Source organism: Ursus americanus, chromosome 31 (assembly GCF_024610735.1).
Source record: "Ursus americanus isolate L20-20 chromosome 31, mUrsAme1.1.p, whole genome shotgun sequence".
Classification (NCBI taxonomy): Eukaryota; Metazoa; Chordata; class Mammalia; order Carnivora; family Ursidae; genus Ursus; species Ursus americanus.
In genome coordinates this window covers 23,942,369-23,967,394 of record NC_142157.1, presented here as the reverse complement: position 1 = coordinate 23,967,394, position 25,026 = coordinate 23,942,369, and the positions used below count along the sequence as shown (strand labels likewise).

General features: G+C 39.4%; 1 protein-coding gene across 1 annotated transcript in view; it reads right to left on the bottom strand.

Moving 5' to 3' along the window:
• The window catches only part of FAM107B (family with sequence similarity 107 member B), a 234,473-nt gene extending 209,655 nt beyond the window's left edge, over nucleotides 1-24,818 (bottom strand). The window contains exon 1 of the mRNA XM_045788136.2: nucleotides 24,405-24,818. Within this exon, the coding sequence (XP_045644092.1) occupies nucleotides 24,405-24,818 (414 nt within the window). The remainder of the gene's footprint in view (nucleotides 1-24,404) is intronic.
• Nucleotides 24,819-25,026: the final 208 nt, after the last annotated feature.

Here is a 25,026-nt window from a genome sequence, read left to right as displayed (position 1 = left end):
CTGGTTTGGGAACTGTCTATATAAAACAATTAAAAAACAGTGGTAACAATACTAATGCTGTGCTCAGGAGATCTGGTCAACCTGAATTTGGGACTTGTCAACCATCTGTGTCCTGAAAGTGAGCCACACATTGGAAGATTCCCTCAGGAATAAATAACCTAGTAGGTTATTCCAAAAGGAGCCTCTGGAACTTGAGAAGAGGGGTTTCACTTTTGGCCTCTGGAGGAAATGAATATAAGTCAGATGATCAAGCAAGAGAGATGGTACCACTTGAAAGCATGAAAGGAACAGGAACTCTTTCTAAAGTGAAGAACTGCCAGAACAGCTGGCTATTGAGTATCTTAAGCAAACATGGATTTTAAAACTAGCCTGGGACAAGAATATTTTGTTTCAAAGGCCTGAAGCTGAGCAGGCATTTAGGAGATAGGCTAGTGATGGTGCTTCTCTAAATGTCTGCAAGGAGTAGGAGTGGAATGAAACCCAACTTGCCCTAGACACTGGGCTTGGGTTCCCTATCTGTGGGACATGCTAGCAGGCTGGTCCCTGAGGAACTGAGCAATACAAAAACTCTTATCTGAAGTTAAAAGTCTGGTCTGGGATGCTGGAGCTATTGACATGCATTCTCAGGTTAGCTGAAGAAAAACAAAAAATAGTGCCAGCAAATGGATTAAAATAGAAAGTCTATGCTCTCTAAACATTCATTTTGACACTCTGTGTAGTTGTCTCATTTCCCTTAACTGTTTTTTTAATTTTTAATTTAGATTAAATTTAGTTAACATATAGTGTATTATTAGTTTCAGGGGGAGAATTTAGTGATTCATCAGTTGCATATAACACCCAGTGCTCATTACAAGTGCCCTCCTTAATACACATCACCCAACTACCCTTCCCACCCCCCACCTCCCTTCCAGCAACTCGCAGTTTCTTGTAGTTAAGAGTCTCTTATGGTTTGCCTCCCTCCCTGTTTTTATCTTATTTTTCCTTCCCTTCCCCTATGTTTATCTGTTTTGTTTCTTAAATTCCACATATGAGTGAAATCATATGGTATTTGTCTTTTTCTGATTTATTTCTCTTAGCATAATACTCTCTAGTTCTATCCACATTGTTGCAAATGGCAAGATTTCATTCTTTTTGATGATATATATATATATATACCATATCTTCTTTACCCATTCATCTGCTGATGGACATCTGTATTTTGGCTATTGTGAACACTGGGGTGCATGTGCCCCTTCGAATCACTATGTTTGTATCCTTTGGGTAAATACCCAGTAGGGCAATTGCTGGGTCATAGGGTAGCTCTATTTTTAATTTTTGAGGAACTTCCATGCTATTTTCCAGAGTGACTGCACCTGTTCGCATTCCCACCAACAGTGCAAGAAAGTTCCCCTTTCTTCACACCCTCGCCAACATCTGTTGTTTCCTGAGTTGTTAATTTCACCATTCTGACTGGTGTCAGGTGGTATCTCATTGTGATTTTGATTTATATTTCCCTGACACCGAGTGATGTTGAGCATTTTTCTCATGTGTCTGTTGGCCATTTGGATGTCTTCGTTGCAGAAATGTCTGTTCATGTCTTCTACCCGTTTCTTGACTGGATTTTTTGTTTCTTGGGTGTCGAGTTTGACAAATTCTATATAGATTTTGGATACTAGCCCTTTATTTGATATGCCATTTGCAAATCTTCTCCCATTCCATAGCTTGCTTTTTAAAAAGTTTTGTTGACTGTTTCTTTTGCTGTGCAAATGTTTTTTATCCTGATGAAGTCCCATTAGTGCATTTTAGCTTGTTTGTTTCCCTTGCCTCTGGAGACGTGTCTAGCAAGAAGTTGCTGCAGCTGAGGTCAAAGAGGTTGCTGTCTGTGTTCTCCTCTAGGATTTTTGATGGATTCCTTTCTCCTTTAACTTGTTAATAAAAGTTTCATTGAAAAAAATGAGCCATCTACTTTGAGATAGGATAATATGCCCCAGGTTGCTAAGTGGTCTGTGACAATGAGAGAGGGTCTGCTTTAGAGTCTGCATGTGCCACCAGAGTACACTGTCTTTTCATGATTCTGTCCCTTCTCTTCTTTCAGCAACTATGAAGGCAGCTGACTTCTGGACTTCTAGTTCTGTGAGATAAGACATGTCCCTCTGTTTAAGCCAATCAGAGTCAGGTTCTTGGTCACCTGCTGCTGAAAATGCCTCTCCCTTTTTCACCTGCTAAACACTTTCTCAGCTTTGAGACCCTGATCTTATGTGTCATTGAGTCACTGCCTACCTTCTTAGTGCTCCAGATTCTTATCATGGCACCTCTGGTCTTAGGGGTTATTTCTATCTCTGGCAGCCAGATGGCAAGTCCCTTAAGAGACGGAAATAAGTCTTATTTGTTTTTTTCCCCAGAACTGAAAGAGTCCCTAGCACAACAAAGGTGAATGAGCAAATGAATGAATGAATGAATGAGTGACCTTAGAGACAGAGATTCTCTGTGACAGCAGAAATGCTGAAACATAATTATGACTCAAGAGAAAAGGAAACAAGAATGATGAAGGACAGTGTGGAACAGGGAGTGAGGAGAGAGCCAAATGGGAAAAATGTGAGACTGTGATTATGAGAAATTAATACATGATCAAATTAAGGTTTATGGAAATTTCATTGGCTGGGAAAGAAAAAAAGTGTGTATAACTGTATAAATGTTTTAAATAGTAAACCATAGAAATAACTATTAATGAATGCCATTTTGTCATTTATCACCTCTTGCCGCAGCTGTGAATTTTCGTGACTCCTGTCCTAATGGCAAACAACTCAAAGGCAAGCCTAGCACTTGGATCTTCATGGCATGCCCAGCACCTAACGCAGTGTGTGTCAGGCCCTCATTAAGGTCTGTTGAACTAAGGACTGAATAAAGACTTTAAAGCTTCAAAGTTAGATTTCACACTGATTACTGAAAGCCCAGATGAAAAAATCTGCTGAACATTTTATTTGAAATTATGCCTCATTAAATCGAATAACTTTTTTTCTCCTTCAACACTAACTCAACAGTAACATGTAAATTATGAGCTTTTATTTCAAATTTAGAAATTAACCCATTAAGTACAAAAAATCATGTGCTCGATACCTAAACCAGATTAACTAAAACGGTCTTTAGATATTGGATTCTCTGCAAATCAGGAAAAAAAATTTTTTTTTCAGCCAAAAGCATTGGAAAGCCAGAACTAGGGAAAAAAATTTAGGCCATTCTTAGCAATGTCTTTAGTACAGCTTGGTGTCTTATTAATGTGAACGTATTATCTATATACTTATCCACGTGCTCTTAAAGTCACACAGAGTAGCGAGGTGATTGTATCTCTTTGTTCTCTTCTGCTCCCATTTTAATGGTATCATTATTTGTGTTATCAATATCCTATATTTTCTTTTGTAATGCTTAAAGTTCTGTATAGTCATTCTTTCCAATCTACTACTAGAATCATAAAAGCTCTCATTATCCTCGTTGTGCAAGCAAGAAAACAGAAGCATAAAGTGGCCCATTCTTTGCCATGTGGGAAATTCACTGAGAGGTCCAAAAAATGGACTACAAGGACAGTTGAAAGGAAAATTCCTCTGGCCAAGTTCACTTCCAAATAAATTTGTCTGGGTCTGTTGTCTCAAACCTGTAATAAACAGCTCGTTCTTCAAGGGGAAACATTATCTTGGACCCTACTCACTGGTGTAGTCTTAAATTATTTCTACCAATTACTTTCTCTTTTTTTTTGGAATAACATTTTATTAGAAATAATTTTGAGTTGAGAAGCTCCATGCTAGTATTGGGTTTGATTCCAAGTAACGTGTGTGTTAAGAGCGTTTGGAGTCATTATAGTGTATATTTGTATGTGTTTTCCTTTAACCAGGAAGGTTTCTCCCTTGCCCTGCTTCATGGTACAACGTTTTTTTTTTTTTAATTTTTTATTATGTTATGTTAGTCACCATACAGTACATCATCAGTTTTTGATGTAGTGTTCCATGATTCATTGTTTGCATATAACACCCAGTGCTCCATGCAATACGTGCCCTTCTTAATACCCATCACCTGCCCAGCCCAATCCCCCACCCCCTCCCCTCTGAAACCCTCAGTTTGTTTCCCAGATTCCATAGTCTCTTGTGGTGCATTCCACCTTCTGTTTACCGCCCCCCTTCATTCTTCCCTTCCTTCTCCTACCGATCTCCTTGCTATTCCTTATGTTCCACAAATAAGTGAAACCATATGATAACTGTCTTTCTCTGCTTGACTTATTTCACTTAGCATAATCTCCCCCCATCCCGTCCATGTTGCTGCAAATATTGGATAATCGTTCCTTCTGATGGCTGAGTAATATTCCACTGTATATATGGACCACATCTTCTTTATCCATTCATCTGTTGAAGGGCATCTCGGCTCCTTCCACAACTTAGCTATTGTGGACAATGCTGCTATGAACATTGGGGTGCATATGGCCCTTCTCTTCACTACATCTGTGTCTTTGGGGTAAATACCCAGTAGTGCAATTGCTGGGTCATAGGGTAGCTCTATTTTTAACTTTTTGAGGGACCTCCACACTGTTTTCCAAAGTGGCTGTACCAACTTGCATTCCCACCAACTGTTTAAGAGGGTTCCCCTTTCTCCACATCCTCGCCAACATTTGTCGTTTCTTGGCCTTGTCCATTTTTGCCATTCTAACTGGTGTAAGGTGGTATCTCAATGTGGTTTTGATTTGAATTTCCCTGATGGCTAATGATTTTGAACACTTTTTCATGTGTCTGTTAGCCATTCGTATGTCTTCATTGGAAAAGTGTCTGTTCATATCTTCTGCCCATTTTTTGATTTGATTATTTGTTTCTCATGTATTGAGTTTGAGAAGTTCTTTATAGATCTTGGATATCAGCCTTTTACCTGTAGTTTCATTTGCAAATATCTTCCCCCATTCTGTGGGTTGCCTCTCTGTTTTGATGACTGTTTTCTTTGCTGTGCAGAAACTTTTATCTTGATGAAGTCTCAAAAGTTCATTTTTGCTTTTGTTTCTCTTGCCTTTGGAGACATGTCATGAAAGAAATTGCTGTGGCCTATGTCGTAGAGGTTACAGCCTATGTTCTGCTCTGTGATTTTGATGGATTCCTGTCTCACGTCGAGGTCTTTCATCCATTTGGAGTTTATCTTTGTGTATGGTGTGAGAGAGTGGTCAAGTTTCATTCGTTTGCATACAGCTGTCCAATTTTCCCAGCACCATTTATTGAAGAGACTGTCTTTTTTCCACTGGATGTTTTTTCCTGCTTTGTCAAAGATTAGTTGACCATAGAGTCAAGGGTTCATTTCTGGAGTCTCTATTCTGTTCCATTGGTCTATGTGTCTGCTTTTGTGCCAGTACCATGCTGTCTTGGTGATCATAGATTTGTAGTATAGCTTGAAATCAGTCAACATGATGCCCCCAGCTTTGTTTTTCTTTTTCAACATTTCCTTGGTAATTCAGGGTCTTTTCCGGTTCCACACAAATTTTAGGCTTTGTTTGTTCCAGCACTTTGAAAAGTGTCATTGGGGGGCACCTGGGTGGCACAGTCATTAAGCGTCTGCCTTCGGCTCAGGGCATGATCCCAGCATTCTGGGATCGAGCCCCACATCAGGCTCCTCCACTGGGAGCCTGCTTCTTCCTCTCCCACTTCCCCTGCTTGTGTTCCCTCTCTCGCTGGCTGTCTCTCTCTGTTAAATAAATAAATAAAATCTTAAAAAAAAAAAAGGAAAAGTGTCATTGGTATTTTGATCAGGATGGCGTTGAAAGTGTAGATTGCTCTGGGTAGCATATACATTTTAACTATGTTTATGCTTCCGATCCATGAGCATGGAATGTTTTTCCATCTTTTTGTGTCTTCTTCAATGTCTTTCATCAGTGTTCTGTAGTTTCTAGAACATAGATCCTTTACCTCTCTGGTTAAGTTAATTCCGAGATATCGTATGATTTTTGGTGCTATTGTAAATGGAATCCATTCCCTAATTTCTCTTCCTTCAGTCTCATTGTTCGTGTATAGAAATGAAACTGATTTCTGTGCATTGATTTTGTATCCTGCCACATTACTGAATTTTCTATGAGTTCTAGTAATTTGGGGGTGGAGTTTTTGGGTTTTCCATATAAAGTATCATGTCATCTGCGAAGAGAGAGAGTTTGACTTCTTCTTTGCCAGTTTGAATACCTCTTATTCCTTTTTGTTGTCCGATTGCTGTTGCAAGGACGTCTAGTACTATGTTGAACAATAATGGTGAGAGTGGGCATCCTTGTCGTGTTCCTGATCTTAAGGGAAAGGCTTTCAGCTTTTCCCCATTGAGAATGATATTCGCTGTAGGCTTTTCATGGATGGTTTTTATGAAATTGAGGAATGTACCCTCTATCCCTACACTCTAAAGGGTTTTAATCAGGAAAGGATGCTGTATTTTGTCAAATGCTTTTTCTGCATCAATTGAAAGGATCATATGGTTCTTGTCTCTTCTCTTATTAATGTGATTTATCACACTGATCAATTTGTGAATGTTGAACCACCCTTGTATCCCAGGGATGAATCCCACTTGGTCATGATGGATAATCCTTTTAATGTACTGTTGGATCCTATTAGCTAGGATCTTGTTGAGAATTTTGGTGTCCCTATTCATCGGGGATATCGGTCTATAATTCTCCTTTTTGATGGGGTCTTTGCCTGGTTTGGGGATCAAGGTAATACTGGCCTCATAGAATGAGTTTGGTAGTTTTCCTTCTGTTTCTATTTTTTGAAAAAACTTCAGGAGAATAGGTATTATTTCTTCTTTGAATGTTTGGTAGAATTCTCAGGGAATCCATCAGGCCCTGGACTCCTGTTTTTTGGGAGGTTTTTGATCACTACTTCAATCTCTTCATGAATAATCAGTCTGTTTAGATAATCAGATTCTTCCTGTTTCAGTCTTGGAAGTCTATAGGTTTCCAGGAAGGCATCCATTTCTTCCAGGTTGCTTAATTTATTGCCATAGAGGTGTTGATAATAGTTTCTAATGATTGTTTCTATTTCCTTGGTGTTGGTTGTGACCTCTCCCCTTTCATTCATAATTTTATTAATTTGTGTCCTTTCTCTATTCTTTTGAATAAGTCTGGCCAGTGACTTATTGATCTTATTTATTCTTTCAAAGAACCAGCTTCCAGTTTTGTTGATCTCCTCTACTGTGCTCCTGGTTTCTAATTCATTGATCTCTGCTCTAATCTTGATCAGTTGCCTTCTCATGCATGGGTTAGGCCTGTTCTTCTGTTCCAGCTCCAGTTTCTTAAGGTGAGGATATAAAAACTGCATTTTAGATTTTTCTGTTCCTTTAAGTGAGGCTTGGATGGCTATGTATTTTCCCCTTAGGACCACCTTTGCAGTGTTCCATAGGTTTTGGACCGATGTGTTTTTGTTTCATTGGTTTCCATAAATTGCTTAAGTTCTTCTTTAATTCCCTGGTTTACCCAATCATTCTTTTTTTTTTTTTAAGATTTTATTTATTTATTCGACAGAGATAGAGACAGCCAGCGAGAGAGGGAACACAAGCAGGGGGAGTGGGAGAGGAAGAAGCAGGCTCATAGCGGAGGAGCCTGATGTGGGGCTCGATCCCATAACGCCGGGATCACACCCTGAGCCGAAGTCAGACGTTTAACCGCTGTGCCACCCAGGCGCCCCTACCCAATCATTCTTAAGCAGGATGGTTCTTAGTTTCCAAGTGTTTGAGTTTCCTCCAAATTTTTCCTTGTGATTGAGTTCCAGTTTCAAAGCACTGTGGTCTGAGAATATGCAGGGAATAATCTCAGTCTTTGGTATCAGTTGAGACCTGTTTTGTGACCCAGTATATGGTCTATTCTGGAGAAAGTTCCATGTAGATTTGAAAAAAATGAGTATTCTGTTGTTCTGGGGTGTAGTGTTCTGTATATATCTATGAGGTCCATCTGGTCCAGTATATCATTCAAAGCTCTTGTTTCTTTGTTGATTTTCTGCTTAGGTGATCAGTCTTTTGCTAAGAGCGGAGTGTTGAGGTCCCCTACTATTAACATATTATTATCTATATGTCTCTTTATTCTGGTTAAGAGTTGGCTTGTGTATTAGCTGCTTCCCTGTTGGGGGCATAGATATTTATAATTGTTGTATCCACTTGTTGGATACATCCTTTAAGAATAAAATAGTGTCCTTCTGTATCTCTAACTACAGTCTTTAGTTTAAAGTCTAATCTGTCTGATATGAGAATTGCTACCCCAGCTTTCTTTTGAGGTCTGTTGGCATGAAAAATGGTTCTCCATCCTTTCACTTTCAGTCTGGATGTATCTTTAGGTTCAAAATGAGTCTCTTGTAGACAGCAAATGGTTGGGTCATGTCTTTTTATCTAATCTGCAACCCTGTGGCATTTATGGGAGCATTTAGGCCATTCACATTGAGAGTGATTATTGAGAGATATGATTTTAATGATGTCATGCTGCCTGCGAAGTCTTTGTTTCTATAGATTGTAAATTTCTGTTCTGCATCACTCTTAGGGTCTTTTTACTTTTATAGAACCCCCCTTAATATTTCTTGTAGGGCTGGCTTGGTGGTCACATATTCTTTAAGTTTCTGCCGGTCTTGGAAGGTCCTTGCTCTCCATCAATTCTGAATGACAGCCTTGCTGGATAAAGGATCCTTGGCTGCGTGTTCTTCTCACTTAGTGCTCTGAATATGTCTTGCCAGCTTTTTCTGGCTTGCCAGGTCTCTATAGACAGGTCTGACATTATTGTGATGTTCCTCCCTCTGTAGGTGAGGATTCTCTTCCCCCTGGCCCCTATCGAGATTTTATCCTTGGATCTAAGATTTGCGAATTGTACTATTATGTGACGTGGTATTGGTCTGTTCTCATTGATCTTGGGAGGGGTCCTCTCTGCCTCTTGGACACGAATGCTTGTTTCCTTCGCCAGATTAGGGAAGTTCTCAGCTACAGTTTGTTCAAATATCTCTTCTAGACCTCTCTCTTTCTCCACCCCCTCGGGGATGCTGATGATTCTGACATTGGAACGTTTCATTGAGTCACTAATCTCCCGTACTCTACATTCTTGAGATTGGATTTTTTTTAAGCCAAGTTCCCACTTTTTCCTTCTTTTTTATCATCTCATCTTCCAACTCACTAATTCGTTCTTCTGCCTCATTTACCCTGGCCGTCAGAGCATCCAGTTTAGACTGGAATTGATTCATAGCCTTTTTAATTTCTGCCAGATTTGCTCTCATTTCCGCCCTTAGAGATTCTATATTCTCGTTAATATTTTCGTTAATATTTTCAAGCCTACACATCATCTTGATCATTGTTACTCTGAACTCCATTTCTGACAATTTGGTTATATCCATATCCATTAGTTCCATGGCAGAGGCCACAGTCTCTGTTTCTTTGTTGGGGTTCCTCGTCCTTGTCATTCTGATGAGGAGTGGTTGCGGGAATGTACAGAGCCCAAATTATTGACCAGGACCCAAGCAATGTGCACTTGTTTTATAGGGACCTTAGGGATGTGGGCTTCTTGTTTTTTCAGCCTGCCTTCTGGGGGAGGGGCCTGCCGGGCTGATACTCGGGCAACCCTGTTTGGGTAGAGTTGCCCCGTCCCCTGGGGGGGGGGGGATAGGCACAATGTTAACCAGTTTTTCCGGGCTTTTGTTCTCTGACGGCTTTCCCTGGTGGTTTTCTGTGACTCTTCTGAGAGTCAGAGCAGCAGTGGCCATATCCAAGCCTTTGTCTCAGAACAGAGAGATTGCAGTCTGCTCTCCACTGAGCTCTCCTGGCCACTTTAACTCTGTTTCTGTCGTGCTGCTAAAAGCCCCGTAGCGTCCCAGGTTGTGTGCCCCACAGATGCTTTCCCAGTCCTTGCTCCCAGGACCGGCACGTCTCTGTCCTTTATGCTTCTAACACCGCCAGCCACCCCCGGGCACTCCAGAGCTCTGGTTTTCAGTTTGGCCGCATGCTCACTCCTGAGCTCCCGGTTTCAGTCTGGTTTCCCAGTGGCTACCAGTCCATGAGTCCGGCCCGCTCCCCAGTGCAGGAGGCTACTGCTTCCCAGCGCCCAAGAGGGCGGCTCCCTCTGCCTTCCATTTATCTTCCAATATCTGTGCGCAGATTCACGGCTCCCCGCTTCGTACCTCAACACTCAGCGCTGGAGATGTTCGTTTGTAGAGATCCAGATGTATCTTCCTGCGTCTCAGGCTGATTTCGTGGGTGTTCAGGATGATCTGGTAGATATCCAGCTCAATTCAGGGGAGCAGATGAAAAAAGGTCTCCTACTCCTCCGCCATCTTTTCTCCTCCTATTTCTACCAATTTCTATAATGATAAATGGATCACAAATATATTGGCAATACTAAACAAAGTTCCCATGATAAAGATATATGAAGAACTCATGTAACATAAACCTCTCTCCTAATTTTGATTTTATTGATTCATCTTCTATGTGCCAAGTACTGTTCTAGGTGCTACCCATAATAGATAAAAAGAAAAGAAGATACAGCCCCTGACCTCAAGCTCTTCACAGCCTAGTGGAGAGTCAGACACATAAACACAGTGCAGTTTAATAAGTGCTTTAACTGAGGTAAACGCCAAGTACCAGGCTAGCCCAGGGCAGGGCAACAACCTGGAACAGGGTGTTGGGGATGGTATCAGAAAAGACAGAGAGGAGGACAGAGCAGTAGCAGAATGAGCAGGAAAAAGTTCCCCCCAGAAGCTGGGGAACTTCTTCCAACATATAGGATCAGGTAATATGCCTTTTTTTGGCCTACTTGCCAAAAAACATTTGTACCTGTGGCAGAATTCATGGGAGGCTTTCTTTACTGCAACATATCACGGGGGAGCAAGTTGTGAGTGGGTACACATATAGCCCCTACCTGCCTCTTAAAATTGGAGGATACCAGTGTTTACTGGACAATTTTGAATGGTAAAAATAGCTCGGGATAACTTGCAACACCACTACATGGAGTTACTTCTCCCTGCAGAGACTCAAGTATTACACATCCAGGTCAGATGAATCCTGGCAGAAACTCAGTCAAAAGAAAAATCTTCCCTGCAAACAGACCTCCTGATCCTAGGAAAGGGCCTGAGAATGAGAGCCTTGGGGAGAGCCACTTCCTCACTCCATACCAGAGTCTAATCAGTTGGTCTTTTTCCTCCATCACAGCTTCATGTGTGTCTTTCCTGAAACACCCAGCTCAGTCAAAAAGGAAAACAATTATCAGATAAGAAGATGTTTTACTGGTTCAGGCTATGCGCCCATTCACGTGCTTCCTTAAATAGCATCCCACACAGCCTTTATTCAGCTTCTACTGCATGATTTGCTCACACCCACTATTTACAATGAGCACCTCCTGATGGGCAGCAACTGCCCAGCTCTAATCCTCCTTTCTTTCCCCTTAAATTATTATACCAGAAAGCAGATCAGTGAGAGCGATGTTTTCTAGCTATATTGAAGAATGATTGATAAATAAAAATTGTGCATCGTTCAGGTATAAAATGTGATGTTTTGATATATGTATACATTGTGAAATGATTACCTAGTTAATTAACATATCCTTTACTTCACATCATTACCTCTTTTTTGTGGTAAGACTACTTGAGATCTACTCTCTTAACAAAGTTCAGGTGTATAATATGTTATTAATAGTAGTCACCATACTGTACATTAGGTCTCCAGGGCTTATTAACCTTATAACTGAAAGTTTGCACCCTTTGACCAACATCTCCCTTTCCCCGCCACCATTCAAAGACCTTGGCAACAACCATTCTGTTACTATGAGGGTAACCTTTTTAGCTTTCACATATTAGTGAGATCATACAGTATTTGGTTTTCTGTGTCTGGCTTAGTTCACTTAACATATGTCCTCCAGGTTTTATCCATGTTGTCAGAAATGACAGGATTCCATTGTGTTATATTCCACTGTGTGTGTGTGTGTGTGTGTGTGTGTGTGTGTGTGTGTGTGTGTATAATCACATTTTATCTGTTCAGCCACTGGAAGACATTTAGGTTGTTTCCATGTCTGTGTCTACTGTGAATAAGGCCACAATGAACATGGGAGTGCAAATATCTCTTCAAGAAAGTGATTTTACTTCCTTTGGATATGTACTTAGAAGTAAGATTATATGGATTATACGGTAGTTCTATTTTTAATTTTCTGAGAAATCACTACATTGTTTTCCTTAATGGCTGTACCAATTGGCATTCCCAGCAGCAGTGTGTAAGTTCTAAGTGTTACTTTTTCTCTGCATCCTGCCAACACTTATCTTCTGGCTTTTTGATAATAGCCATCCTAACATTGTGGTTTTGATTTGTATTTCCTTGATGATTAGTAATACTGAACATCTTTTCATATACCCATTGGCCATTTTATATCTTCTTTGGAAAAGTGTCTTTACAGGGCCTTTGCCCATCTTTTAATTGGGTCATTTGGTTTTTGCTATTGAGTTGTCTGAGTTCCTTATATACTTTGGATATTAGCCCCTTATCAGATATATGGTTTGCAAATATTTTCTCCCAGTCTGTAGGTTGTCTCCTAATCTTATTGAGTGTTTCCTTTGCTATGCAGAAGCTTTTTAATTTTATGTACAGGCATACCTTAGAGAGATTGCGGTTTAGTTCCAGACTACTGCAATAGAACAAATATCATAATAAAATGAGTCAATTGAATTTTTTGGTTTCCCAGTGCATATAAAAGCTTCATTTACACTACACTGTAGTCTATTTAAAGTGCCCAATGGCATTATGTCTAACAAAACCAATGCGAATATTTTAATTAAAAAATACCTTATTGCTAAAAAAAATGCTAACCATCATCTGAGCTTTCATCATGTCATAATCTTTTTGCTGATGGAGGGTCTTGCCTCGATGTTGATGGCTGCTGACTGAGCAGGGTGGGGTGCCTGTGGCAATTTTTAAAAATAAGACAGCAGTGAAATCTGTCACACTGATTGACTCTTCCTTTCATGAATGATTCCTCTGTATCATGTAATGCTGTTTGAAAGCATTTCACCCATTGTGTATTCTTGGTACCTTTGGTGAAGATTACTTGAACATATATGGGTGATTTTTTTAGAAAAGAGATAACTTTGAATTAGCTGAAATTACAAATGTATGGTATATCACATTGGAATTTTTATAAGACTATGCATTGTTTTATGTAAAAAACAAAATATTTAAAGTCAGTTTATAATTTGCAAATTGTAGTATGTTAATTACCATTAGAAATAAATAATATATGGCACATCTTTTTGAGATTCAGGGTTTTAAGTTACAGAAACTGATTCTCCTTATGCAGGTGGACTATTTGAGGGGAAGTTTCTCTTTTTCTGTGGACAACCAAATTATGCATATGTATTTAGGTTCTAACAGTTGCCTGAGTTGTCATTTTCTGTTTAACTGAACACCAGATACCAACTAACCAGCTTCCCACACCAAAATCATAAACACTTCCCATAACAGTCCTATGCCCTTTGTGGAGACTCTCCCTTCCACTAATTTCCCAAGTTTCCAAACTCTCACCTCCCCTGGTACAGAATTACAAAACCAAGTATGTCAACGTTATATCAGAGAAAGTGTTAATGAGCTCTATTTTCTTTGGAAAGGAAGAACTGTGAGTATAAAACTAAAGGCAGTTCAAATCAGGTTATCACATGTCCTTGGCTGGGGGGAAAACAAAAACCTCTAACTTACCATGATTAATATAGCATATTCATTGAGCCAGCCCCTGTGGGTCCTGGAACATAGGAAATTTTAGTTTCCAGCATACCCAGTGAGTAGAATAGTGGAATTTTTTTAACTGAAGTACAACTGCATGTTATAGAATCAAAAGAATGTAAATTCCAACTCTACAGATGTAGGTATTTGGGGAAAATGGGTCTAGTCAATGAATTGGAATCATCTTGGTGTTCTTTGGCTAGACACTCCAGGCCACTGACTATGAACAAAGTAAACCCTACTCTTTTATTAACCACCTGTGAAAATGAGGGCAAAGGATCAACTAGGTCATGGGCAGATTGCCACATTCTCTCTGATGAGCTAGAAATAGATGTTGCTCAAAAATGGGCTGACCTCTTCCTTTTGTACCTCTCTCCCTCCAACATATCAACACCTACTTAGGGTAATATTTATCATTCTTATCTGAATTGTGAATGTCAGAGTAACCACACTTGAAAATGATGCTTTAAAATTTCATGAAATTATACACTCAACTTTTATTTCTTAGCTTGGAATATATATGCCCCTCAGCTCTAAATTTTCTGAAAACTTTGCATTTTTACCATCCGCTATAGTCTTTTATGGACAGCCTCCAGTAGTCAAAGCTGTACAATGTAAATTTTCATGGTTTTATGAGGATAATTTATTTTATTTCATTCTAAGAGAAGCCAGGAGGCTATCTCTTTTCAGGTTGGGTTGCAACTGAATATCTGGATCGGAAAATTCCTAAGTACACTGTGTATGTCATGCACTCTCATGCCACTATGTTTAACATCTACTTTTTTTTTTTTAAGATTTTATTTATTTATTTGACAGAGAGAGAGACAGCCAGTGAGAGAGGGAACACAAGCAGGGGGAGCGGGAAAGGAAGAAGCAGGCTCCCAGCAGAGCAGGGAGCCCAACAAGGGGCTCGATGCCAGGACCCCGGGATCATACCCTGAGCCTAAGGCAGGCACTTAACGACTGAGCCACCCAGGCGCCCCTATGTGTAACATCTTTTGTAAGTCGAAACCTACCATAAGAAATTGTCAGGGCTTAAAAGGAATTGGGATGGGATTCCCACCAGCTCATATCCCCCTTGGGAGGTAGGGAGCATGAAAGGGAACTATAAAACTAATATTTCCATGGATTTATAAGTTGTTTTCTATTAAAAACATTTTTATATCAAATTATCTGTCTAGCAGAAATCTTCCTTACTAGGATATTTGTTTTTATAGGTAGCCTAAGTTCTGTTCTATTTAGGCCCATAAGAAAAGGAGGAAAATATTTCATTCTAAAGAAATGCAGGAAAACTGGTTTGTACCAGAAAATGGAAATTCAGCCTATACAGTTGCTCTCCCTAATGCTTATATAAGGAAGATGCAGAGTTAAGAGTGAGATGAGGGGTGACAGATGTTTACACACAAGTTTACAATGTGCTTCTGAGTAGTACTGTCCTCTACAGATGGTACTCTCAAGGCTTATCTTCAAGACAACTTTAAGACAATAAATCATAAAATGGGCAGAAGATATGAACAGACACTTTTCCAATGAAGACATACAAATGGCTAACAGACACATGAAAAAGTGTTCAAAATCATTAACCATCAGGGAAATTCAAATCAAAACCACACTGAGATACCACCTTACGCCAGTTAGAATGGCAAAAATGGACAAGGCAAGAAACAACAATTGTTGGAGAGGATGTGGAGAAAGGGGATCCCTCCTACATTGTTGGTGGGAATGCAAGTTGGTATAGCCACTCTGGAAAACAGTGTGGAGGTCCCTTAAAAAGTTAAAAATTGAGCTACCCTATGATCCAGCAATTGCACTACTGGGTATTTACCCCAAAGATACAGACGTAGTGAAGAGAAGGGCCATATACCCCCCAATGTTCATAGCAGCATTGTCCACAATAGCTAAATCGTGGAAGGAGCTGAGATGCCCTTCAACAGATGACTGGATTAAGAAGATGTGGTCCGTATACACAATGGAATATTACTCAGCTACCAAAAAGAACGATTTCTCAGCATTTGCTGCAACATGGACGGCACTGGAGGAGATAATGCTAAGTGAAATAAGTCAAGCAGAGAAAGACAATTATCATATGGTGTCTCTCATCTATGGAACATAAGAACCAGGAAGATCAGTAGAAGAAGAAAGGGATAAAGAAAGGGGGGGTAATCAGAAGGGGGAATGAAGCATGAGAGACTATGGACTCTGCGAAACAAACTGAGGGCTTCAGAGGGGAGGGGGTGGGGGAATGGGATAGGCTGGTGATGGGTAGTAAGGAGGGCACGTATTACATAGTGCACTGGGTATTATACGCAACTAATGAATCATCGAACTTTACATCAAAAACCAGGGATGTACTGTATGGTGACTAACATAATATAATAAAAAAATATTATTATAAAAAATAAAACATTATATTAAACAAAGAAAAAAATAAGGCATTGAAAATAAAAATAAATTTGTTGAATGAGATCAATTACCTATAGAGGTGAATACTTCCAAGAGCTTTTCTATTAATAGGTATTCAGGAGTCTCTCCAACACTAAATTCCAATTAATATGGCCTTGATGTAGCTCCAACAGAACATGGCTGGAATCTGATTCTAACCAAGGAAGCTGAAACCCAATTAATTAATCCATCCCAGGTCTTAACAAAAACTGTGCCAAGGAAAGAGGAAGGATGGTCATGGAGCCTAGACAAGGAGAGCACAATAAGTGGGTATTTAGTTATTGGTAGCGAATTCTGTACCACCCAAGGAAGTCATGCTTTGACTGGATGAATTGAGCTTTCCAGTCTGCTGAAAGCGTTACCCTTATAGTGGAAATTATTCAGATGCTTACCTCCACTGAGTCCTAGTTTCCCCATCAGTATAAACCATAGGAGATAAGTTCTGAGAGGTAATGGGGGATACTTTGTATAGGATCTGCAGGCCCCTGTGAAGACCTGACTTTTAATATTAGGGAACTGGGGAGCCATTGGAAGGTTTTGAGCAGAGGAGTGATTGGGATTATAATATTGTAAAAGGATAGAAGGATCAAACTACTTAATCCATGTAAGGCACTTAGCACCGTGCCTAGTTCATTAATAGTGCTCAATAATGGGTAATCGTGATCATAAGTACCATACTTCAGTGAAGCTATCCAAGTAGCTCTTCTTCACCAAGAATAAATCATGAAGAAATAGAAAATCTGAATAGACCTATAACAAGTAAGGAGATTAAATCAGTAACCAAAAACCTTCCAACAAAGAAAAACCTCGGACCAGATGGCTTCACTGGTGAATTCTACCAAACGTGTAAAGAATTAACACCAATCCTTCTCAGACTCTTCCAAAACAAACTGAAGAGGAGGGAACACTTCCTGAATCTTTCTGTGTGGCCAGCATTACCCTGATACCCAAGTTAGACAAAGACTTAACAAGAAAAGAAAACTAGAGACCAATCCCTGATGACTATTGATGCAAAACTCAACAAAATCCTAGTGAGCAGAATTCCACTACATGTTAAGAAGATGACATGATGATCAAGTGGGATTTATTCCTGGAATGCAAGGATAGTTCAATATACAAACTATCAATCACGATAATAGACAAAATTAACAGAATAAAGGAAAAAATGGTCATATCAATTGATGCAGAAAAAGCACTGGCCAAATTTAATATTCTTTCATGATAAAAATACACAACAGAGTAGGAATAGAAGGAAAGTACTTCAACACAATAAAGGCCAATTATAAAAAGCCCACACTGTACTCAATGGTAGCATCATACCCAATGGTGAAAGACTGAAAGTGTATCCTCTAAGATCAGGAACAAGACAAAGATGTTAACTTTTGCCCTTCTATTCCACTGAGTATTGTTGAATAGCATTGGAAGTTCCAGACAAAGCAATTAGAGAAGAAATAGAAATAAAAGGCATCCAAATTGGAAAGGAAGAAGTAAAATGATCTCTGTTCACAGATGATATATTCGTATATGTAGAGACCATAAAGATCACACACATACACACATACACAGGCACACACACACACTATTATAAGTAATAAATGAATTCAGCAAAATTGCAGGACACAAAACACATGGACAAAAATCAATTGCATTTCTATACACCAATAATGAACAATCTGAGAAGGAAATTAAAAAAACAATTTCATTTACAATAGTATCAAAATTGGAGATAAACTTAGCCTGAGGCAGGACTTTCATACTGAAAACTACAAAGCATTGCTGAAAGTAATTAAAGAAGACACAAATAAGTGGAAGGATAAAATGTATTCATGGATTTGAAGACCCAGTATTGTTGTGACTACTATCCAGAGCAATCTAAAAATTCCCTGAAATCCCTATCAAAATCCAAATGATGGGGTTTTTTTTTTGCAGAAATAGAAAAAAAAAATCCATCCTGAAATTCATATGGAATCTGAAGGGATCCCAAACAGCCAAAACAATTTTGAAAAAGAACAAAGTTGGAGGTCTCATGCTTACTGGTTTCAAAACTTACTACAAAGCTACAGTAATCAAAACAGTGTGTTACTGCCATAAAAACAAACAAACCAATGAAATATAATAGACAGCCCAGAAATAAACCCTCATGTATATGGTGAAATGATTTTACAAAAGGGTGCCAAGACCATTCAATGAGGAAAGGACAGTCTTTTCAACAAATAGTGTTGGGAAAACTGGATATCCACATGGAAAAGAATGCTTTTGGACCCTTACTTTGCACCATATACAAAAATTAACTCAGAATGGATCAAAGACCTAAAAATAAGAGCTAAAACTATAAAACTGTTAGAGGAATACATAGAGAAAAAGCTTGATGGTATTAGATTTGGCAACGATTTCTTGAATGTGACACCAAAAGCACAGGGAACAAAAGAAAAAAAATAGATAAATTAGATTTTGTCAAAATTTTTGTACATCAAAGACACTAATTCAACAAAAAATAAACAACTCAATTTTAAAAATAGGCAAAGCCTTGAATAGTCATTTCTCCAAAGATCACAAATAGCAAATAAGCACATGAAAAGATGCTCAACATCACTAATCATTAGGGAAATGAAAATCAAAACCACAGTGAGATACCACTTTATTCTCATTACAATGACTATTATCAAAACAAAGAAACAAAAACTTTAGAAACAGATGGTGGCATGAATGTGGAGAAATTGGAGCCTTTGTGCATCGCTAGTGGGAATGTTTGGTACAACCACTGTAGAAAACAGTATGTCCGTTCCTTGACAAATTAAAGATAGAATTACCACATGATACAGCAATTCCCCTTCTGGGTATATATTCAGAAGAACTGAAAACAGCGTCTTGAAGAGATATTTGTAAACCCATATTCATAACAGCATTATTCTCAGTTGCCAAAAGGTAGAAATGACATAATTATTCATTGACAGATGACTGTGCAAACAAAATGTGGCATATACATATGATGGAATATTATTCAGCTTTAACAAGGAAGGATATACTAATACATGTTTCCACATGGATGAACCTTGAGGACATTATGCTAAGTGAAATATACAAAAGTGTGATTCCACTAACACAAGGTAGTGAGAATAATTAAACTTACAGAGACAGAAAGTAGAAGGGTGGTTGCCAGGGGATGAGGAGAAGGGTGAATGGTGAGTGGGGACTTAGCGTTTCATGAATATAGAGTCTGAATTGCAGAAGGTGAAAAGAGTTCTGGAGATGGATAGTAGTGATGGTTGCCCATCATTGTGGACATATTTAATGCCACAGAACTGTATATTTTTAAATAATTAAAATTGTAAATTTTATGTTATGTATATTTTACTCTAATTTTAAAAATGTAAACCCCCCCTTCCTCTGAATCTGTACTCTCCAACAGATTTCTGGCTATCATTTCTCTTTATGTAAAATTTTCCTGTGTAGAAGATACATGGCTTAGTAAGCCCTATCCTGACAGTCCTCAAGGCTGACAACTAAACAGTCATTCTGATTTATACATCAGGCTCTTTTAATTAGGGTCAAGGAACTACATCTTACAAAAGGATGACTGACAAAATTTCATTTCTAGGCGGTATTACCACAACTCAGACCCTAAAAAGCAGTGACAGTCTAAGCCTAGGCTCTAGGGAAGTCTTGGTTACCACTTCTCTGTCTAGTAGCAAAAACCAGCCTGTTATAAAAAGCAATGCAGTTGTCAACTCCAAGATAGGCCCTGTTTTCCCTACCTTATTATAAAACTAACTTGTAGTTGAAAATACCCAGGAATGGGGTGCCTGGGTGGCTCAGTCACTTGTGTGACTGACTCTTGGTTTTGACTCAGGTCATGATCTCAGGGTTGTGAGACTGAGCCCTGTATCAGGCTCCGTGGTCAGTGGGGAGCCTTGATTGAGAGTCTCTCTCCCTCTCCCTCTGCCCCTCCCCCAACTCATACATTTGCACATGCAGTCTCTTTCTCTCTCTCTCTCTCTCTCTCTCTCTCTCTCTCGCTTTCGGTCTCAAATAAATAAATCTTAAAAAAAAAAAATACCCAGCAATGATTTCCCAAACCACAATTACTTTCTTTTCCTGTGTCAGAGAGGCTACTTTGTTGGAGTAAAAACTGAATAAAAACTTACTACTGCTATAGAAAGTCTCTGAAACTACCAAACTATTCTAAAGTCCTCAGCTGCTTCATGTGGGAACACATGTGGGAAGGCGTCTTTCTTTTGTTTTTGTTTTTTCAAGATTTTCTTATTTATTTGACAGAGAGAGAGAGCACAAGCAGGTGGAGCAGCAGGCAGAGGGAGAGGGAGAAGCAGATTCCCTGTTGAGCAGGGAGCCAGACATGGAACCCTGGAATCATGACCTAGCTGAAAGCAGACGCTTAACTGGCTGAGCCACCAGGCACCCCAACTGTGCTTTCTTACACTGCCAACATTGTGAAGGGAGAGAGAGGAGAAAAATAGCACCATTCAACTAGGAAGGCAATTTTAAAAGAATAAGGTAGAAACCCTTCTCCTCCGTATATTCCAGCCTCCCCTGTCTTCCCAAGGCTAAAATGGGAGCCTCTTCCATGTGCTCTTATGGGTGTCCATTGTTGAGCCATAAGCCTTCTCATATTGCATTGACACCACCTGTTCACTCTATCTTCCACTGGAATGGAAGCAACCTCACAAACTATGTCTTCAGTCTTTGTTACCTCGGGGCTAAGGCTGTCCTGGCACACAGTAAGAACACAATAACTTTTGGCCAGAAAAATAAACAGCATACTGCTATGTTTAATTAACTCTGCAATCCCAGCAATTATTAGACACTTCAACTGCAAGACCACTAAGAAAGAAAAAAAATTACAATCAGAAGATACCAGGAGTTGTAAGACATTCCAATGTTAGGGTTATTATCACCTTGATTTCTGGCCTGAAACAGGGAAGAGATGGCCACAAAAAGGTTGAAGACTTAATGGTATCACTTCATAAATGCAGATATGTGCATTTACATTTACATAAACAAAAATCTTTTTTAGGGGCGCCTGGGTGGCGCAGTCGTTAAGCGTCTGCCTTCGGCTCAGGGCGTGATCCCAGCGTTCTGGGATCGAGCCCCACATCAGGCTCTTCTGCTAGGAGCCTGCTTCTTCCTCTCTCACTCCCCCTGCTTGTGTTCCCTCTCTCACTGGCTGTCTCTGTCAAATAAATAAATAAAATCTTAAAAAATATTAAAAAAAAAACTTTTTTAATTAGTTCACTTGGCCTATCTTGAGCTTTTCCTCTCAGACCAGATGTTTCAGATTTTGAAGAATCACCCTCTTGTCTGAACACAGGTAATTATAGATAGAGGGACTTGTCCCCATTTCTTAGTTATGGTTATATTCTGAGGCTGAGCTCTAAAAAAGAGTATTATTTGTTGTGTCTACCAAGACAGTTTAAATGATGAGGATCAGTGCATTAAAGGGGAAATACTTTTGCCTCCAGGCAAGACTCTAATAAAAGAAATAAAAGAAGCTCATTCATCATCTGCTGAGGGGAAACATATCACTACAGAAATTACTAGGTAATGAAAAATCTGGGTAGTCCCATGGCACTTTTAATCAGAAGATCTCAATACAGTCCCACCATGTCATCAACAAAGTCTTGTCATCAACAGGATGAGAAGTGGAAAGTGTTATATATCATAAATCTAAGATTTTTAAAAGGTTAATCAAATTAATAAAAAGCAGATAATAAGGATGATCATTATATCCACAGATATATTTACATATAAATACACATACACACACAAAATTTTAATTTGGTTGCATGTCAGATGAGATCATGTGTGAATATTTGATTGTAAATCCCTAAACACCACACAAGCAATAATAAGGAGCTGAGTTTCAAACCTGGCTCTACCACTTCCTCCCCCTGCGACCTCAGGCAAGTGTCTTACCTTCTCTAAATGTCAGAGAATTATAAGAATATGCACCTCACTATAACCAGGGTCCATGGGATACTCCCCATAAAGCACTTAGAAGAATGGCTGGCATATGGCAAGTGCTCTGTAAATATTAGCACCCTGCATTTGAACTACAGTAGATGCCCATTTACCACTCCTACAGGACCCCCTTCTCCCACACAGCCTGGACTTAGTTTCACAATGTTTTCATTTCATCACTCCCAGTTTGGTCTCACTTCCCTCCCACCCAGTCTGGGACCCATACAACTGCATTTGCTACCCCTTGGGGTCTGTTCTTCTTTGGCCCTTCCACCTCACCTTCCTGCTCTTCCTTTAATGATATCCTTAGGCCAGGATCATCACAATGACCTCAGCTCCGTCTTCTCAACTCTAATCCATTCTACACAGCTTTACCTCTTTATGAAATCCTAAGTATGACCTTTCTCTTCTCAAAATTCTCAAAGCTTCTCCACTGCGTAATAAGTTCACTTATGACCACCGCATTCTAGACATTTCGCTTTTGGCTTCCATCTGCCTTTCCAGGTCTCTCTCAATTTAGCCAATCTGATGTACTTATCCTTATGCTACATTCCCCCACATCCATGGTTTTGTTCATCGCAATGTCCTCCCCTTCATCTCTGGCTTTAAAAATCCTAACCCTCCTTCTAAACCAATCTCAAATTCCACCTCCACTGCAGTGTACCTTTCCAACCTCCATTGAACTATCTTATGTGTGTCTTCTTTGGGATACTTATATTTAATCTTGCATTGGGGTCTATTCCATCATAAGGCCTGCTTCACCTCTGTAATCTATCCCTGATTTTGCTCATACAAGTGAACAATAAATATGGATGTTGCCCACTATGTTTAATTGGTTATATTTGAATACACATATTTACTTTGAGCCTCTGTGTCACATATGCCACTAAAACAGGAAGATAAAATCAAATCAACCCTTTGTATTTGCTGCTGTATTTAGCAATACAGAGTGGGTCCTGGGTTGTTGGAATCTCTACCCAACAGAATCTTCCAGCTCATCAAACCAATGTATCATGGGTTCCTTTAACATGCAACAAATAAAAACTTGGCCATGATATGTCCACTTAGCTAACTACTATACTACTAAAAATATCTTAATCTGGATGTGGATTTAAGCTGAAAATTGAACAATACATGTTTTTTCTTTTGTTTGTTTGTTTGTTTTGGGTTTTGATTTAGTGATGCTAGGGGGAAAAAAAACAAACCATTACAGTTCTTGCTGTAATAGAGGGCTTAGGGAAATCCTCTATCCAATCTCAGAATAGAAAGATGTAGACAATAGAGCTAAGATTCAGTAATTTAAGGTAAGCCTGTAGAATATCAAATGAAACTATTTTTAAAAACATGTGTTAACCCTATCTTCACTATTTGTTTTCAATGCTAATGAGGCCTCTTGGTCAGCAAGTCAGACAAAATATGATTTGTTAAACTAGATGGAAAACAGTGATTTTTGGAAATCAGAATATCTTAGTAATGGATCCCCAAAGACTTCTCAGGTTTTTAAGTCTGGTTCTAAGCTAGTTGGCCAGGAATACGACCAAAAAATGCTCTAAAGGTATCTCTTGAAAACACCATTTGGGAAGCCCTGCCTCTTGAGATTACCAAGAATTTTGACATGGCTGTGTAGCCCAATCTAATCAGAATAGTCAACAATTAAAATTCAGTAATGCCTACAACAAGAAGACAGATTGAATAAATAACTCAAGATGATGTCTTTGGAGAGCAGCAACACTTTTTTTTGAAGTAACTTCCTTCTCCTCCCTCTAAGTTGGAAAACTATCACAGGAACACCTATATTATGAATAGTTTTACAGGTCAGTTCCTTTCTTTACTGCTATGGATATAGTGATCATCATTTCCAAATTTTCCCAAACCACGTGATTCATTTTAAGTTGGGGCAGTTTCTTAATTCTATAATCAGATCTTTTATATTGTGGATTTTCATACAAATAAATTCACGTACCAGTTAAAAAAAAAAAAAAACTTTCCCAGACTACCTTACCCCTAATCTTTTATTCAGACACTGTTGGCTCTGAAGACCCAGTTAATGAAAGGCCAGTTTTGGTCATTGCTAAGGCCCCAGTGCTTATTCTCATTGCCTCCCTCTATATCCTTTGAGAACATTATGAGAATTTAAGAGGCTTTACACACTTCCTCTCACTAGTAAGAGTTCCCCTCAATGTCTTATTCACTAATAATATTAAACAAGTTTATTTCCTGAAGGCATCCACCAAATGATCAGAACTCTCCTCCAACACCATTCCTTCTGTAACAGCATTGGGAAAACTCACCGTTGGCATTTCAATAATTGATGGTCTGGGGATAGAAGTCTGGAAAGTAACTGCTTCACTGCCCGATTTACCTTCTAGGGAACCAGGTGAATCCTCAGGGGTCTCAATAGGCTGGTTGGCAGTGTGGTTACTTGAATTCAGATTTGCACTGCCATTTTTCTCTGAGCAGATGCCGGAATCTCGCCTTTCCTCTGGAGTTCCTTCTTCCCCTTTCGAGTGACTTGGGTGCCTCCCTGCTTTGGCCATGGGCTGAACATAGATGGTGGAATGAGTATCAGCTGCGCTGGGCTGGTCAAAGGACGCATTCTCTCTTGTATTCCCAAAACAAGCAAGCAGAGCTGAGCATGGAAAAGGATGCATCCTTCTAGATGGAGATTTCAGTCTTTTGGTGAGCCTTGCTTTCCATGTGGACATGACCTGCAGTGAGACATTGCACAGTTCAAAGCAGGGGAAATTTTCCGGGGTTCAGATAACCTCCAGGTTCCTTATAGTAACTATTTCCTTGCCTGAAGAGAAGGACTTTCTAGTGGTTACCTCTAAATAGAAGATTAGGAGGTGGCAATGCCACCCTACCTTGGAGACACTTAGCAGCCAACTCCCCTTCGGGAAGCGTCTGTCCCAG